Source organism: Dendropsophus ebraccatus, chromosome 7 (assembly GCF_027789765.1).
Source record: "Dendropsophus ebraccatus isolate aDenEbr1 chromosome 7, aDenEbr1.pat, whole genome shotgun sequence".
NCBI classification, from domain to species: Eukaryota; Metazoa; Chordata; class Amphibia; order Anura; family Hylidae; genus Dendropsophus; species Dendropsophus ebraccatus.
In genome coordinates, this window is record NC_091460.1 from 987,582 (window position 1) to 1,003,014 (window position 15,433).

At 49.6% G+C, this 15,433-nt stretch overlaps 2 protein-coding genes across 3 annotated transcripts in view; one reads left to right on the top strand and one right to left on the bottom strand.

Annotated features, from left to right (window-relative positions):
- Positions 1 to 15,433, top strand: part of LOC138797178 (zinc finger protein 300-like) — an 898,668-nt gene that overhangs the window by 666,945 nt on the left and 216,290 nt on the right. The window lies entirely within an intron of this gene.
- Positions 1 to 15,433, bottom strand: part of LOC138797158 (zinc finger protein ZFP2-like) — a 427,215-nt gene that overhangs the window by 10,259 nt on the left and 401,523 nt on the right. Inside the window, exons 3-6 of the mRNA XM_069976982.1 lie at positions 5,632 to 5,710; positions 5,228 to 5,316; positions 5,090 to 5,141; positions 4,765 to 4,944 (exon numbers count right to left, since the gene is read on the bottom strand). Of these exons, the coding sequence (XP_069833083.1) occupies positions 4,765 to 4,944; positions 5,090 to 5,141; positions 5,228 to 5,316; positions 5,632 to 5,710 (400 nt within the window). The remainder of the gene's footprint in view (positions 1 to 4,764; positions 4,945 to 5,089; positions 5,142 to 5,227; positions 5,317 to 5,631; positions 5,711 to 15,433) is intronic.

Consider the following 15,433-nt stretch of genomic DNA (forward strand, 5'->3'; position numbering starts at 1 on the left):
TGTCAGTAAGGGAATCTCTTATACGGATGTCAGTAAGGGAATCTCTCTCATATATACGGATGTCAGTAAGGGAATCTCTACTATATGAATGTCAGTAAGAGAATCTCTCTTATAGGGATGTCAGTAAGGGAATCTCCTATACGGATGTCAGGAAGAGAATCTCTCCTATACGGATGTCAGTAAGGGAATCTCTCCTATACGGATGTCAGTAAGGGAATCTCTCCTATACGGATGTCAGTAAAGGAATCTCTCCTATACGGATGTCAGTAAGGGAATCTCTCCTATACGGATGTCAGTAAGAGAATCTCTCTCATATATACAGATGTCAGTAAGGGAATCTCTCCTATACGGATGTCAGTAAGGGAAGCTCTCTCATATATACAGATGTCAGTAAGGGAATCTCTCCTATACGGATGTCAGTAAGGGAATCTCTCTCATATATACGGATGTCAGTAAGGGAATCTCTCCTATAGGGATGTCAGTAAGGGAATCTCTCCTACACGGATGTCAGTAAGGGAATCCCCCCCGAAACGGATGTCAGTAAGAGAATCTCTCTCATATATACGGATGTCAGTAAGAGAATCTCTCTCATATATACGGATGTCAGTAAGAGAATCTCTCTCATATATACGGATGTCAGTAAGAGAATCTCTCTCATATATACGGATGTCAGTAAGGAAATCTCTCCTATACGGATGTCAGTAAGGGAATCTCTCCTGTACGGATGTCAGTAAGGGAATCTCTCCTATACGGATGTCAGTAAGGGAATCTCTCCTATAGGGATGTCAGTAAGGGAATCTCTCCTATACGGATGTCAGTAAGGGAATCTCTCCTATACGGATGTCAGTAAGAGAATCTCTCCTATAGGGATGTCAGTAAGGGAATCTCTCCTATAGGGATGTCAGTAAGGGAATCTGGACCCTGGACCCTGGGATGAAGACAGCGCGGAGAAGCCTGGACAGGTAATGTATGCTGCTGCTGCTGTTTCTTCCGCTATTCAACAGTAGCGATGCGCGGTGGGGGAACGATGATTTTAGGTCTGGCCCTAAATGAACGATCAGCCGATGACACGATCATTGGCTGATCGTTCTCTCTATTTCACCGAACGATGATCGGCCGAATCCGGCCAAATGGGGTCGATCCGGCCGATTATCGTTACTGTGGAATAGCGCCCTAAGGGAATCTCTCCTATACAGATGTCAGTAAGGGAATCTCTCCTATACGGATGTCAGTAAGGGAATCTCTCCTGTATGGATGTCAGTAAGGGAATCTCTCCTGTATGGATGTCAGTAAGGGAATCTCTCCTATACGGATGTCAGTAAGGGAATCTCTCCTATATACAGATGTCAGTAAGGGAATCTCTCCTATACGGATGTCAGTAAGGGAATCTCCCCTATACGGATGTCAGTAAGGGAATCTCTCCTGTATGGATGTCAGTAAGGGAATCTCTCCTATACAGGTGTCAGTAAGAGAATCTCTCCTATACGGATGTCAGTAAGGGAATCTCTCCTATATGGATGTCAGTAAGAGAATCTCTCTCATATATACGGATGTCAGTAAGGGAATCTCTCCTGTATGGATGTCAGTAAGGGAATCTCTCCTATACGGATGTCAGTAAGGGAATCTCTCCTGTATGGATGTCAGTAAGGGAATCTCTCCTATACAGATGTCAGGAAGGGAATCTCTCCTATACGGATGTCAGTAAGGGAATCTCTCCTATATGGATGTCAGTAAGGGAATCTATCCTATATGGATGTCAGTAAGGGAATCTCTCCTGTCAGTAAGGGAAATGCCACGAGCGCTAGTGGTCCCAGCATTTAATTGGTTAAATGGCGTCTGAATGTGATTCATAATACATGATGGAGATATACAACTAAGCCAATGGCAAGAAACAACAACAAAAAAAAAAACTTTAAAAAGCATAAGAAACGTGGTGAGATGTCTGAGAGTATCAGAGATCGGCAAACACGACTGGCAGTGCTGGAGCCCAGAGGGGTAAGTACATGACATTACACCGAGTTTTCCCTATCGTCCTCATCAGCAGCACAACTGATGGGGGGGTCTCCACCTCTGTGAGGCTGAAGGACAGGGGAATATTGTAAGGAAGTTAAATCACTCCCCCACTATACGTAGGTCCCCTGACTCCTCCACAGTGCTTTGTGTAAGGGGCCTATTCCACAGGAGCGATAATTCCGGCCATAGACTATGCATGTCCCCCTCCACACAAATGAAGAGATCAATGAATTGGTGGTGAGAGATGGAGGATCTTGAGGAACCAGCATGGTTGGCGCTTACAACAGACGTTTTAGAGACAGGTTGAGGAACACATCTGCAAGGCCTCTGCATGACAGGGAGCTGGCCGGGGGGTGGGGGGGGGGGAAGAGTCTTCTCCTGTCCAACGTAAAAGCACTCAGGGCCATCTACACAGCTCTTCTTCACTTTTCACAGAAACTAGCGAACAATCCAGTGAAGATACGGACTGACGTATGGCTTATGGCATGAGTGTGTGGAGAGGATCTTTTCTTGGGCAGAGGGGAGAATAACAAAGTTATCCGCAAACCCACATCAGAGGAAATCAGAACGTCCTAGCAGATCATCTGAGTCGTGGTCATATAGTTTCAAGGGAGAGGTCCCCGAACGAGGAGGTTATCAGACAGAGGTGGGGACTGCCTAAGATAGACTTGATGGCTACAAGAAGCAACACCAAGCTAGAGATGTTCTGCTCCTTGTAGCGAGGAGAGGACCCTGCGGTGGTGGATGCAATGTCTTTACCTTGACATTTTCGTCTAGCTTGTTTTCTCACTGATCTCCATGATCCAAAGAGACCTGAAGAAGATCAGGAAAGATCAAGCCTCAGTAGTGGTCATCATTCCATTCTGGCCCAAGAGGTCCTGGTTCTCCCAACCTATGCTAATGAGCCAGGGGAGGTTCTGGAGGTTGCCTCTCAGACAAGATCTAATATCTCAGGACAGTCGATATTGCGAGAATCTCAAAGCCTTTAACCTGACTGCCTGGAAGCTGACTGGACCATATTGAGAACCAGAGGCATCTCTCAGGTGTTGAAAACGCCATCTCACTCTAGGAGTGAGGCAACCAACAGGTCCTATGAGAGGATAAGGACATTTTTTTGTGTTGGGCTGCCCCCAGAGAGATGAATCCTCAGGAGCCTAAAGTCGCCCAGATCTTGGACTTCCTTCAGGAAGGGTTTAGTGCCAAGCTCTATCAGAGACTGCACTCCTGAAGAAGAAACTGCTCCAGATTCTGAAGATTATGGATTTTTCCAGTGCGGTCTCTATGTTGAGGTCCACCATTATTAGACTAGTTAATCCTTGGCATCTTCGACTGGTTTTGAAGCGGCTTCGAACCTCTGGATCAGGTGGACCTTAAGCTCCTTTCTCTGAAGGGAGCCTTTTTGTTAGCGAAAACAATAGCTAAAAGAGTGGGAGAACTTCAGGCGCTAGATGCTGAAGAACCTTCCATTATCTTCCTGCTCGATAAAGTAATTGTAACGGCGGCCAGGTATTCTGGCCGACGTCTTCTTACTCACTGTCGTGGCTTTCGGCCTTAGCTGCATGGAGCAACATGTGTCCTCTCTTTCCTTGCTGCAGTATACATCTAGCCACTAGAGGGGGCGTGTGCACACTGCTCTGTGTCTTAATTACCTTGCACCTGTGTCTTAGCCATTTAGGGAAGCTTCCTGCACATGTGCTCTGCCTGAGCGTCAAGGTACTTCGGTCCTGCAAAGGTGTTCATGCATTTGCTCTGCAATAGCGTTCCTGTGTTCCTGTAATTCCTGCCCTGGTTCCTGTGTTCCCGCTGTGGTGTCCTCCTTCCCTGGAGTTCCTGTTGTTTGATCCTGCACTCCCAGTTGCTTCCAGTATACCTGCGTCCTGTGTGTGAACCTGACCCAAGCCGTGTTTGCTCCTGCTACCATTCCTGCATCTGGTTATCCGCCCTGTGTGAACTTTACCTGTTTCTTCGTCCTCAGCATCCGTCACCTGCAACCGTTACTTTCATCTGGTTTGTCCTGTGTGCATTATTGTTGCTAAGACATACTGGTTGTCCACCCTTGCCATCTGATCTGCCTGGACTAGCTGTCACCTGCTTTGTCTATCTCAGAAGGTCGCGACCTGGCGTATCCTCTGGGAAAGTCTAGTTCCACCCTCAGGAGTATCTTGTGAAGAACAGAGGATAGGCTTAGACAACGCCCTTAAGGATAGACGGCCACGTGACATAGCGGGCTCACGTCCGCTGATCCTGACAATAATTCTTAGGTTGTTACAATATTTCAAGCCAAAGATTGTTTTGTTTGCAAACCTAAACCAGATCAATGTTCTTCCAGCCTTTAGCCCTGGTTGGCACGGAGGAAGAGTTTGACTATTCATCACTAGATGTTGTTACAGATCTTAGGATGTACCTGGAGCGTACTAAGGCCATAAAGAAAGTTGAAAACCTACTAGTGCTGTTTCAGGGAAGAAAGTATGGTGCTAAAACCTTAAAGCCCTCCCATCATGTCCTGCTGGCTTCCACGGGTGCAGACACTAAATCAGTTGTGCTGCTAATGGGACTAAGGGAAAACACCTTAACATTTTAAAAGTTAGCTTCTCCAGTCCTGCAGGTTAGTGCAGCCATTCTTCACAGCTGTTGAACCCCAAATACCGATGTTGTCCCTAGTGTTACTCCTGGAGTATGATAGGATCCATAGGACGCAGGAATCTTTATGTGCCGCTACCACCTCACTCACTATACTCCATTCTCCCCTACCTGGTATAGCAGCTGCCGGCGCCTCCTCCTCCTTCACCTCACTCATACACGGGGGATCGCCCATCATCCTCTCTTCTTCTGCTTCATCCTCCACCTTAATATTATGACTTCCCTCTGGACAGTCCTGGGAATACAGAGGACGGGGACACCTCTCTGGTGGATTTCCATCGATGAGTGCATCTGTTGGGAACACACAGGGAGCCAATCCATTATACACTGCTACATGGCATCAGGAGGAGGAGGAGGATGGGGGGAGGATGGGAGGAGGAGGAGGATCTAGGGGAAGTTTTTCTTTTACAAACAATAAACATCTCCCCCTCCTTACACTGGTGATCGATCAAGAAATCTGCAACCTTAGGATCAATGAGATCTTCACCCTAAACAGACAGGAAAAAGAGATTTAAATGAATCAAAGGTCAATCACTTTATGGTCCTATATTGTGGAGACATTAGCGCCACCTACCCGCTGACTGTCTGCTGGGACATTTCCCTCTGGACAGTCCTGGGAATACAGAGGACGGGGACACCTCTCTGGTCGACCATGAACTGCATCTGCAGGGAACACAGAAAAGGAAGATCATCTGTTTTGTGATGATCAGGTGTTAGGGTGTGTGCACACTACGGAATCTGTGCGGATAATATCCTGCGGATCCCCACACGCGCTCCTGCTTGACTCTCTGTCCATCCCATAGACTCCACTCTATGCTCGGGTGGATTCCGTTGACATGTCAACTCTTCAGGCGGACGGCGAAATCCACCCGTGTGGGGATCCGCGGGATATTATCCACACAGATTCCATAGTGTGCACATACCCTAATAGTTATGAGAGTCTTTAAGGAAATAAATTAAAAGAAGATCCCTCCGTACATTGGTGATCGGCCATGAAATCTGTCTCCGCTTCAGCTTCATCTATAACCTCAACCTTAATATCAATCAGATCTTTAACCTAAACAGAGAAGAGAAAGTGGAAAATGATCTTTGGTTCAATCACTTTATAAACATCAATATCATGAAAACTTAGCGCCATCTACCTGCTGATTGTCTGCTGGGACATTTCCCTCTGGACAGTCCTGGGAATACAGAGGACGGGGACACCTCTCTGGTGGATTCCTGTCACTGCCTCCATCTGTAGGGAACACACAGGGAGCCAATCCATTATACACTGCTACATGTCATCAGGAGGAGGATGGGAGGAGGAGCTGAGGAGGAGGATGGGAGGATGGGGGGAGGAGGAGGATGGGAGGAGGATGGGAGGAGGAGGGGGAGGAGGAGGAAGTAGGGGCCCCTCCCCCCTGCTCTCTAGAATCAGGAAGGTCTCCTCTTACCTTGTGCTGTGAGGCCGGGCGGCTGATCCTCCATCATGAGCGGCAGCTCCCCCCGGTACAGATCCTTGTGTCCTTCTACATACTCCCACTCCTCGATGGAGAAATAGACGGCCACATCCTGACACCTTATAGGAACCTGACACACACAATGATCACACAGTCATCCCCCCCAGCCTGCTGCCTCCTGGATTACTCTATCATCTCCCAGCATTCCCCAGTGTCACCTCTCCAGTCAGCAGCTCAGTCATCCTGTGGGTGAGTTCTAGGATCTTCTGCTCATGTATCAGTGATGGAGGCTCCGTGATGGGGCCCCGGGCCCTGCTCCGCCCTCCTGACTCCTGGGGGAAGGCCACACCCTCCCCCCATGTCTTCTTCACTATGGTGTAATCCTGGGGATGGAGAGAGACAATGAGGGGACTGAGCCCAGTATTCCTGCCTCCTCCTCACTACAAAGAGGAGATTGTCCCCCTGTATAGAGCTCTAGTGAGGAGGAGGAGGAGGAGACACATCTGGACTACTGGGGTCAGTTCTGAAAACCATCACACCTACAAAGAAACTAGATGTATAACATTAAGCATTGCCAAAGAGCCCAGACAACAACTGTTAGGGAAGAAAACCAGAGGAAGCAAAGGAAAGAGTTGTCTCAGGAGATTAGAAAGAAAACTATAGACAAACAAGTTAAAAGGTGAAGGTTATAAGACCTATATCTCCAAGCAGCTTGATGTTCCAGTAAATACAGTTACGCATATTATTCATGTAAGCTCCATGGGACCGTAGCCAACGTCCATGGATGTGGCCGCAGGAGGAAAACTGATGACAAATCAAACAGATGATAGAAAATAGGAAGAGAGCCCAGAAAAACATCTAAAGAGAATAAAGGTGAACATCGGTGTCAGATCGCACCATCCAAAGTGGACTTCATGGAAGATGACCAAGGAGACACCATTGTTGAAAAAAAAGACTGGAATTTACCAAACTACCTGTTGACAAGCCACAATGCTTCTGGGAAAATGTCCTATGGACAGATGAGACAAAAATGGAAATTTTTGGCAAGACACATCAGCAATATGTTCACAGATGGATAAATGAAGCATGGTACACAAAATGCGTACAAGACAGACAAACACAATAATACGTGGTCAATAAGCAAGGTCAGCAACTATCGGTCTCCAACCTCCCGGCACCTGCCAGTCAGCATCATAGTAAGCACGCACAGCTGAATGCCCGGCCGAAGGGTGGTGCGGGCCCAACGTGGTAACTAAGGATTCTGCTGGCACGGCTACCAGGGCTGCCATCGTCACCTTTTTACAGGCCAGCCGCGTGCTCCAGCAGTGCAGGGAGCCGAGCGCGCGGCTCGGCTTATGACAAGAGAACACCCTCTTGATGAGGGGCCCCCAGGCTTGGAGGGGAAGACAAATGGAATTTCATAACCAAGCCAGGAGCATGGAGGTCCCTAGCAGTTACCCAGGTTCGTTCATCTGGACCGTAACCTTTCCAATGCACCAAGTACTGTAATGAATTAAGAACCCTTCGAGAATCTAGGATTCGTTCCACTTCAAACTCCAATTTCCCCTCCCTTTATGACCAGAGGAGGAAGCGGAGTACAAGATACTGCAGGTGGAATATATTTCTTGAGCAGAGACTTATGAAACAGGAGTCGTAAGTTCTTCGTAGACGTTTACGATTAGCATATTTGATTTAAGTGTCACCAGACTTTTGGCCCGAACTGTGCACAACTTTTTGGTTACTTCCTTTACAGACAAGAACTGGGTCTCTTGGTTGGGTACGGAGGAGAGTTTAGGATGAAACCCATAATTACAAAAGAAGGGGGGCAATTGTGTTGAGGAACTGATGTGGTTGTTGAGGGAGAATTCTGCCATGGGTAAAAACTCAGACCACTTTTCCTGACAATCAGAGACATAACATCTAAGGTACTGCTCTAGAGATTGGTTAAGCCTTTCAGTTTGGCCGTTTCTGGGGGAAAGGCACTTTGTCATTTAATGCCCTCCAGAAGCTCAACACAAATTGTACACCCCTATCTCACTCAAAGTTTACAGGAATACCATGGAGTCGAAGTATATGATGTACAAACAGATAAGCAAGTGTCTTAGCATAGGGTCATTTTCTTTTTTAACACAACCAGGTGACATTTTAGTAAAACGATCTACAGTAACCCAGACTACCATTTTCCCCTTGGAGGAAGGAAGATCTGTTATGAAGTCCATGGACAAATGAGACCAGGGCTTAGTTAGTAGAGACAATGGGCTTAACAGACCCTCAGGAAGTGACCAAGGAGTCTTTGCCCTGGCACAGGTCTCACACGCTTTGACGAGACAACCAGTAGCCAGTGCTTGCTATGCCAGGATCACCAGACAATACTGAGGAATGAATCTCTTAACACCTCTAACCTTAGATGTATAGATACAAAAAGTTTATCTGTGGGTACATTCACAGGCTTCTGGAGCTTCTCTGACACCAAAGCCCCTAAACAAGGCATCAGCCTTAACATTTTTGGCCCCTGGGCAACAGATAACCACGAAATTGTATCTAGCAAAAAACAAAGCCAAATGTGTCTGATGAGGGTCCAACCTTTTTGTCTTGACAGGAGATTTTTGTTGTCCACCAGGACCGTTACTTGGTGCCAAGCTCCCTCCAGAAAGTGTCTCCACTCCTTGAAAGCACACTTGATGGACTTGATGTCTGCACTGGATCACCCACAGACCCGCCAGCCCCATCGCCTCCTCCCCATATCTCAGCACCTCGTCCCAACCTCACCTCCCCACACCCCTTCCTCTTATGTCGTCTCCCTCATCAATTACTCTTGTTTTTATATTCATTATCCACATCATATATCCGTGTCCAACATCACCTGATCCCACAGCTTCTCTTACTATTCTTATTGTCCTTAACGTTTTTATTGTTTCAGACAATTTATCAAGATAGATCAATGGATCTGCATGCATTAAAGGGAACCAATCAGCCCGTTCGGGCTGATATGGTTCCCTGGATCATTGTATAAAGCACCTGGAGCGGCACGTACCGGCCACGACCGCAGCAGGTGCTTTATAACAGAGAAAATTACTTTTATTCCCCGGCTCGTGACTAGATACAAGCGGGGAAGTAGTCATGGTGGGCGGCTCCCCGCTCATATCTAGTCACTGCGCTTTGGCTGTCAGCGCGCTCGGCGGGATGATTGACAGGCAGAGTGGCCAGTAACGGACCTCTCTGCCTGTCAATCATCCCCTCTGAGCGCGCTGACCGGCAGAGCGCAGTGACTAGATACGAGAGGGGAGCCGCCCACCATGACTACTTCCCCGCTCGTATGTAGTCACAAGCCAGGGAATAAAAGTCATTTTCTCTGTTATAAAGCACCTGCTGCGGCCGAGGCCGGTACGTGCCGCTCCAGGTGCTTTATACAATGATCCAGGGAACCATATCAAACGGGCTGATTGGTTCCCTTTAAGACACCTAATGAGTAACCTGTTTCAGGCTTTGTTCTATATCCCTTTAGTTTTTTTTAAAGGTAACATAAAATTTCAGCCAAAAGAAAAACCTTGTAGAGAAGTTACCTCTCCGGTCAGCAGGCGGATGATCTCCAAGGTGACGTGTAATATTCTCTTACTGATCTCATTCCTGTCCTTCTCCATCCTTGGGGGGTCATTCAGGACAAGGAGCGTCTGGGGAGAAGAGGAGACAACTGGAGCACAAGGAGGGGATAGTGCTGCCGAGGCCTTTATGTCACAGCCAGGGGCCCCAAACCATACAGGGGCCACAGCATATGTAACATCCCTCCTCCTGTAAGCTTACCTTACTGCTGGGGGTCACACACTGATAATAACACAATGTAACACCCCTCCTCCTGTAAGCTTACCTTACTGCTGGGGGGTCACACACTGATAGTAACACAATGTAACATCCCTCCTCCTGTAAGCTTACCTTACTGCTGGGGGGGTCACACTGATAATAACACAATGTAACACCCCTCCTCCTGTAAGCTTACCTTACTGCTGGGGGGTCACACACTGATAGTAACACAATGTAACATCCCTCCTCCTGTAAGCTTACCTTACTGCTGGGGTCACACACTGATAGTAACACAATGTAACATCCCTCCTCCTGTAAGCTTACCTTACTGCTGGGGTCACACTGATAGTAACACAATGTAACACCCCTTCTCCTGTAAGCTTACCTTACTGCTGGGGTCACACGGATAGTAACACAATGTAACATCCCTCCTCCTGTAAGCTTACCTTACTGCTGGGGGGGGTCACACACTGATAGTAACACAATGTAACATCCCTCCTCCTGTAAGCTTACCTTACTGCTGGGGGGGTCACACACTGATAGTAACACAATGTAACACCCCTCCTCCTGTAAGCTTACCTTACTGCTGGGGTCACACACTGATAGTAACACAATGTAACATCCCTCCTCCTGTAAGCTTACCTTACTGCTGGGGGGTCACACACTGATAGTAACACAATGTAACATCCCCCCTCCTGTAAGCTTACCTTACTGCTGGGGGGTCACACTGATAGTAACACAATGTAACATCCCTCCTCCTGTAAGCTTACCTTACTTCTGGGGGGTTCACACACTGATAGTAACACAATGTAACATCCCTCCTCCTGTAAGCTTACCTTACTGCTGGGGTCACACTGATAGTAACACAATGTAACATCCCTCCTCCTGTAAGCTTACCTTACTGCTGGGGTCACACACTGATAGTAACACAATGTAACACCCCTTCTCCTGTAAGCTTACCTTACTGCTGGGGGGTCACACTGATAGTAACACAATGTAACATCCCTCCTCCTGTAAGCTTACCTTACTGCTGGGGTCACACACTGATAGTAACACAATGTAACACCCCTTCTCCTGTAAGCTTACCTTACTGCTGGGGGGTCACACTGATAGTAACACAATGTAACATCCCTCCTCCTGTAAGCTTACCTTACTGCTGGGGGGTCACACTGATAGTAACACAATGTAACATCCCTCCTCCTGTAAGCTTACCTTACTGCTGGGGGGTCACACTGATAGTAACACAATGTAACATCCCTCCTCCTGTAAGCTTACCTTACTGCTGGGGGGGTCACACTGATAGTAACACAATGTAACATCCCTCCTCCTGTAAGCTTACCTTACTGCTGGGGTCACACTGATAGTAACACAATGTAACATCCCTCCTCCTGTAAGCTTACCTTACTGCTGGGGTCACACACTGATAGTAACACAATGTAACACCCCTTCTCCTGTAAGCTTACCTTACTGCTGGGGGGTCACACTGATAGTAACACAATGTAACATCCCTCCTCCTGTAAGCTTACCTTACTGCTGGGGTCACACACTGATAGTAACACAATGTAACACCCCTTCTCCTGTAAGCTTACCTTACTGCTGGGGGGTCACACTGATAGTAACACAATGTAACATCCCTCCTCCTGTAAGCTTACCTTACTGCTGGGGGGTCACACTGATAGTAACACAATGTAACATCCCTCCTCCTGTAAGCTTACCTTACTGCTGGGGGGTCACACTGATAGTAAAACAATGTAACATCCCTCCTCCTGTAAGCTTACCTTACTGCTGGGGTCACACACTGATAGTAACACAATGTAACATCCCTCCTCCTGTAAGCTTACCTTACTGCTGGGGTCACACTGATAGTAACACAATGTAACATCCCTCCTCCTGTAAGCTTACCTTACTGCTGGGGGGTCACACACTGATAGTAACACAATGTAACATCCCTCCTCCTGTAAGCTTACCTTACTGCTGGGGGGGGGGGGGGGGGGGTCACACTGATAGTAACACAATGTAACATCCCTCCTCCTGTAAGCTTACCTTACTGCTGGGGTCACACACTGATAGTAACACAATGTAACATCCCTCCTCCTGTAAGCTTACCTTACTGCTGGGGTCACACACTGATAGTAACACAATGTAACATCCCTCCTCCTGTAAGCTTACCTTACTGCTGGGGGGTCACACACTGATAGTAACACAATGTAACATCCCTCCTCCTGTAAGCTTACCTTACTGCTGGGGGGGTCACACTGATAGTAACACAATGTAACATCCCTCCTCCTGTAAGCTTACCTTACTGCTGGGGGGGGGGGGGTCACACTGATAGTAACACAATGTAACATCCCTCCTCCTGTAAGCTTACCTTACTGCTGGGGGGGTCACACTGATAGTAACACAATGTAACATCCCTCCTCCTGTAGGCTTACCTTACTGCTGGGGTCACACACTGATAGTAACACAATGTAACATCCCTCCTCCTGTAAGCTTACCTTACTGCTGGGGTCACACACTGAGGAGCAGAGATCTCCACACACAACACAACAGCAGTGACTACCCGACCAGGAGCTGCTCTGTATCTGGTAGATGCTGGAGATGTAGGACCTGTGATGATGTCACAATCATGTGACCAGTACATGTGGGGGCGGAGCTCAGTAGTGCAGGAGAGAAGAGATTGTGGTGAAGGACCTGTGATCATGTGACAGGAGTGGGCGGGGCTCAGCAGTCAGATAGATATATAACCCACAGGAATAAGTACGTCCTCCTCCTGTGTCTCCTCCTCCTCCTCCCTATAGAGTGTAAGCTCCTGTGAGCAGGGTCCTCACTCCTCCTGTGTCTCCTCCTCCTCCCTATAGAGTGTAAGCTCCTGTGAGCAGGGTCCTCACTCCTCCTGTGTCTCCTCCTCCTCCTCCCTATAGAGTGTAAGCTCCTGTGAGCAGGGTCCTCACTCCTCCTGTGTCTCCTCCTCCTCCTCCTCCCCATAGAGTGTAAGCTCCTGTGAGCAGGGTCCTCACTCCTCCTGTGTCTCCTCCTCCTCCCCATAGAGTGTAAGCTCCTGTGAGCAGGGTCCTCACTCCTCCTGGGTCTCCTCCTCCTCCTCCCCATAGAGTGTAAGCTCCTGTGAGCAGGGTCCTCACTCCTCCTGTGTCTCCTCCTCCTCCCCATAGAGTGTAAGCTCCTGTGAGCAGGGTCCTCACTCCTCCTGTGTCTCCTCCTCCTCCCCATAGAGTGTAAGCTCCTGTGAGCAGGGTCCTCACTCCTCCTGTGTCTCCTCCTCCTCCCCATAGAGTGTAAGCTCCTGTGAGCAGGGTCCTCACTCCTCCTGTGTCTCCTCCTCCTCCTCCCCATAGAGTGTAAGCTCCTGTGAGCAGGGTCCTCACTCCTCCTGTATCTCCTCCTCCTCCCCATAGAGTGTAAGCTCCTGTGAGCAGGGTCCTCACTCCTCCTGGGTCTCCTCCTCCTCCTCCTCCCCATAGAGTGTAAGCTCCTGTGAGCAGGGTCCTCACTCCTCCTGTGTCTCCTCCTCCCCATAGAGTGTAAGCTCCTGTGAGCAGGGTCCTCACTCCTCCTGTATCTCCTCCCCATAGAGTGTAAGCTCCTGTGAGCAGGGTCCTCACTCCTCCTGTGTCTCCTCCTCCTCCTCCTCCTCCCCATAGAGTGTAAGCTCCTGTGAGCAGGGTCCTCACTCCTCCTGTGTCTCCTCCTCCTCCTCCCCATAGAGTGTAAGCTCCTGTGAGCAGGGTCCTCACTCCTCCTGTGTCTCCTCCTCTTCCTCCTCCCCATAGAGTGTAAGCTCCTGTGAGCAGGGTCCTCACTCCTCCTGTGTCTCCTCCTCCTCCTCCCCATAGAGTGTAAGCTCCTGTGAGCAGGGTCCTCACTCCTTCTGTGTCTCCTCCTCCCCATAGAGTGTAAGCTCCTGTGAGCAGGGACCTCACTCCTCCTGTGTCTCCTCCTCCTCCCCATAGAGTGTAAGCTCCTGTGAGCAGTGTCCTCACTCCTCCTGTGTCTCCTCCTCCTCCCCATAGAGTGTAAGCTCCTGTGAGCAGGGTCCTCACTCCTCCTGTGTCTCCTCCTCCTCCTCCCCATAGAGTGTAAGCTCCTGTGAGCAGGGTCCTCACTCCTCCTGTGTCTCCTCCTCCTCCCCATAGAGTGTAAGCTCCTGTGAGCAGGGTCCTCACTCCTCCTTTGTCTCCTCCTCCTCCCCATAGAGTGTAAGCTCCTGTGAGCAGGGTCCTCACTCCTCCTGTGTCTCCTCCTCCTCCCCATAGAGTGTAAGCTCCTGTGAGCAGGGTCCTCACTCCTCCTGTGTCTCCTCCTCCTCCTCCCCATAGAGTGTAAGCTCCTGTGAGCAGGGTCCTCACTCCTCCTGTGTCTCCTCCTCCTCCTCCCCATAGAGTGTAAGCTCCTGTGAGCAGGGTCCTCACTCCTCCTGTGTCTCCTCCTCCTCCTCTCCATAGAGTGTAAGCTCCTGTGAGCAGGGTCCTCACTCCTCCTGTGTCTCCTCCTCCTCCTCCTCCCCATAGAGTGTAAGCTCCTGTGAGCAGGGTCCTCACTCCTCCTGTGTCTCCTCCTCCTCCTCCCCATAGAGTGTAAGCTCCTGTGAGCAGGGTCCTTACTCCTCCTGTGTCTCCTCCTCCTCCTCCCCATAGAGTGTAAGCTCCTGTGAGCAGGGTCCTCACTCCTCCTGTGTCTCCTCCTCCCCCCATAGAGTGTAAGCTCCTGTGAGCAGGGTCCTCACTCCTCCTGTGTCTCCTCCTCCTCCCGATAGAGTGTAAGCTCCTGTGAGCAGGGTCCTCACTCCTCCTGGGTCTCCTCCTCCTCCTCCTCCCCATAGAGTGTAAGCTCCTGTGAGCAGGGTCCTCACTCCTCCTGTGTCTCCTCCTCCCCATAGAGTGTAAGCTCCTGTGAGCAGGGTCCTCACTCCTCCTGTGTCTCCTCCTCCTCCCCATAGAGTGTAAGCTCCTGTGAGCAGGGTCCTCACTCCTCCTGTGTCTCCTCCTCCTCCCCATTGAGTGTAAGCTCCTGTGAGCAGGGTCCTCACTCCTCCTATGTCTCCTCCTCCTCCTCCGCATAGAGTGTAAGCTCCTGTGAGCAGGGTCCTCACTCCTCCTGTGTCTCCTCCTCCTCCTCCCCATAGAGTGTAAGCTCCTGTGAGCAGGGTCCTCACTCCTCCTGTGTCTCCTCCTCCTCCTCCCCATAGAGTGTAAGCTCCTGTGAGCAGGGTCCTCACTCCTCCTGTGTCTCCTCCTCCTCCTCCCCATAGAGTGTAAGCTCCTGTGAGCAGGGTCCTCACTCCTCCTGTGTCTCCTCCTCCTCCTCCCCATAGAGTGTAAGCTCCTGTGAGCAGGGTCCTCACTCCACCTGTGTCTCCTCCTCCTCCTCCCCATAGAGTGTAAGCTCCTGTGAGCAGGGTCCTTACTCCTCCTGTGTCTCCTCCTCCTCCTCCCCATAGAGTGTAAGCTCCTGTGAGCAGGGTCCTTACTCCTCCTGTGTCTCCTCCTCCTCCCCATAGAGTGTAAGCTCCTGTGAGCAGGGTC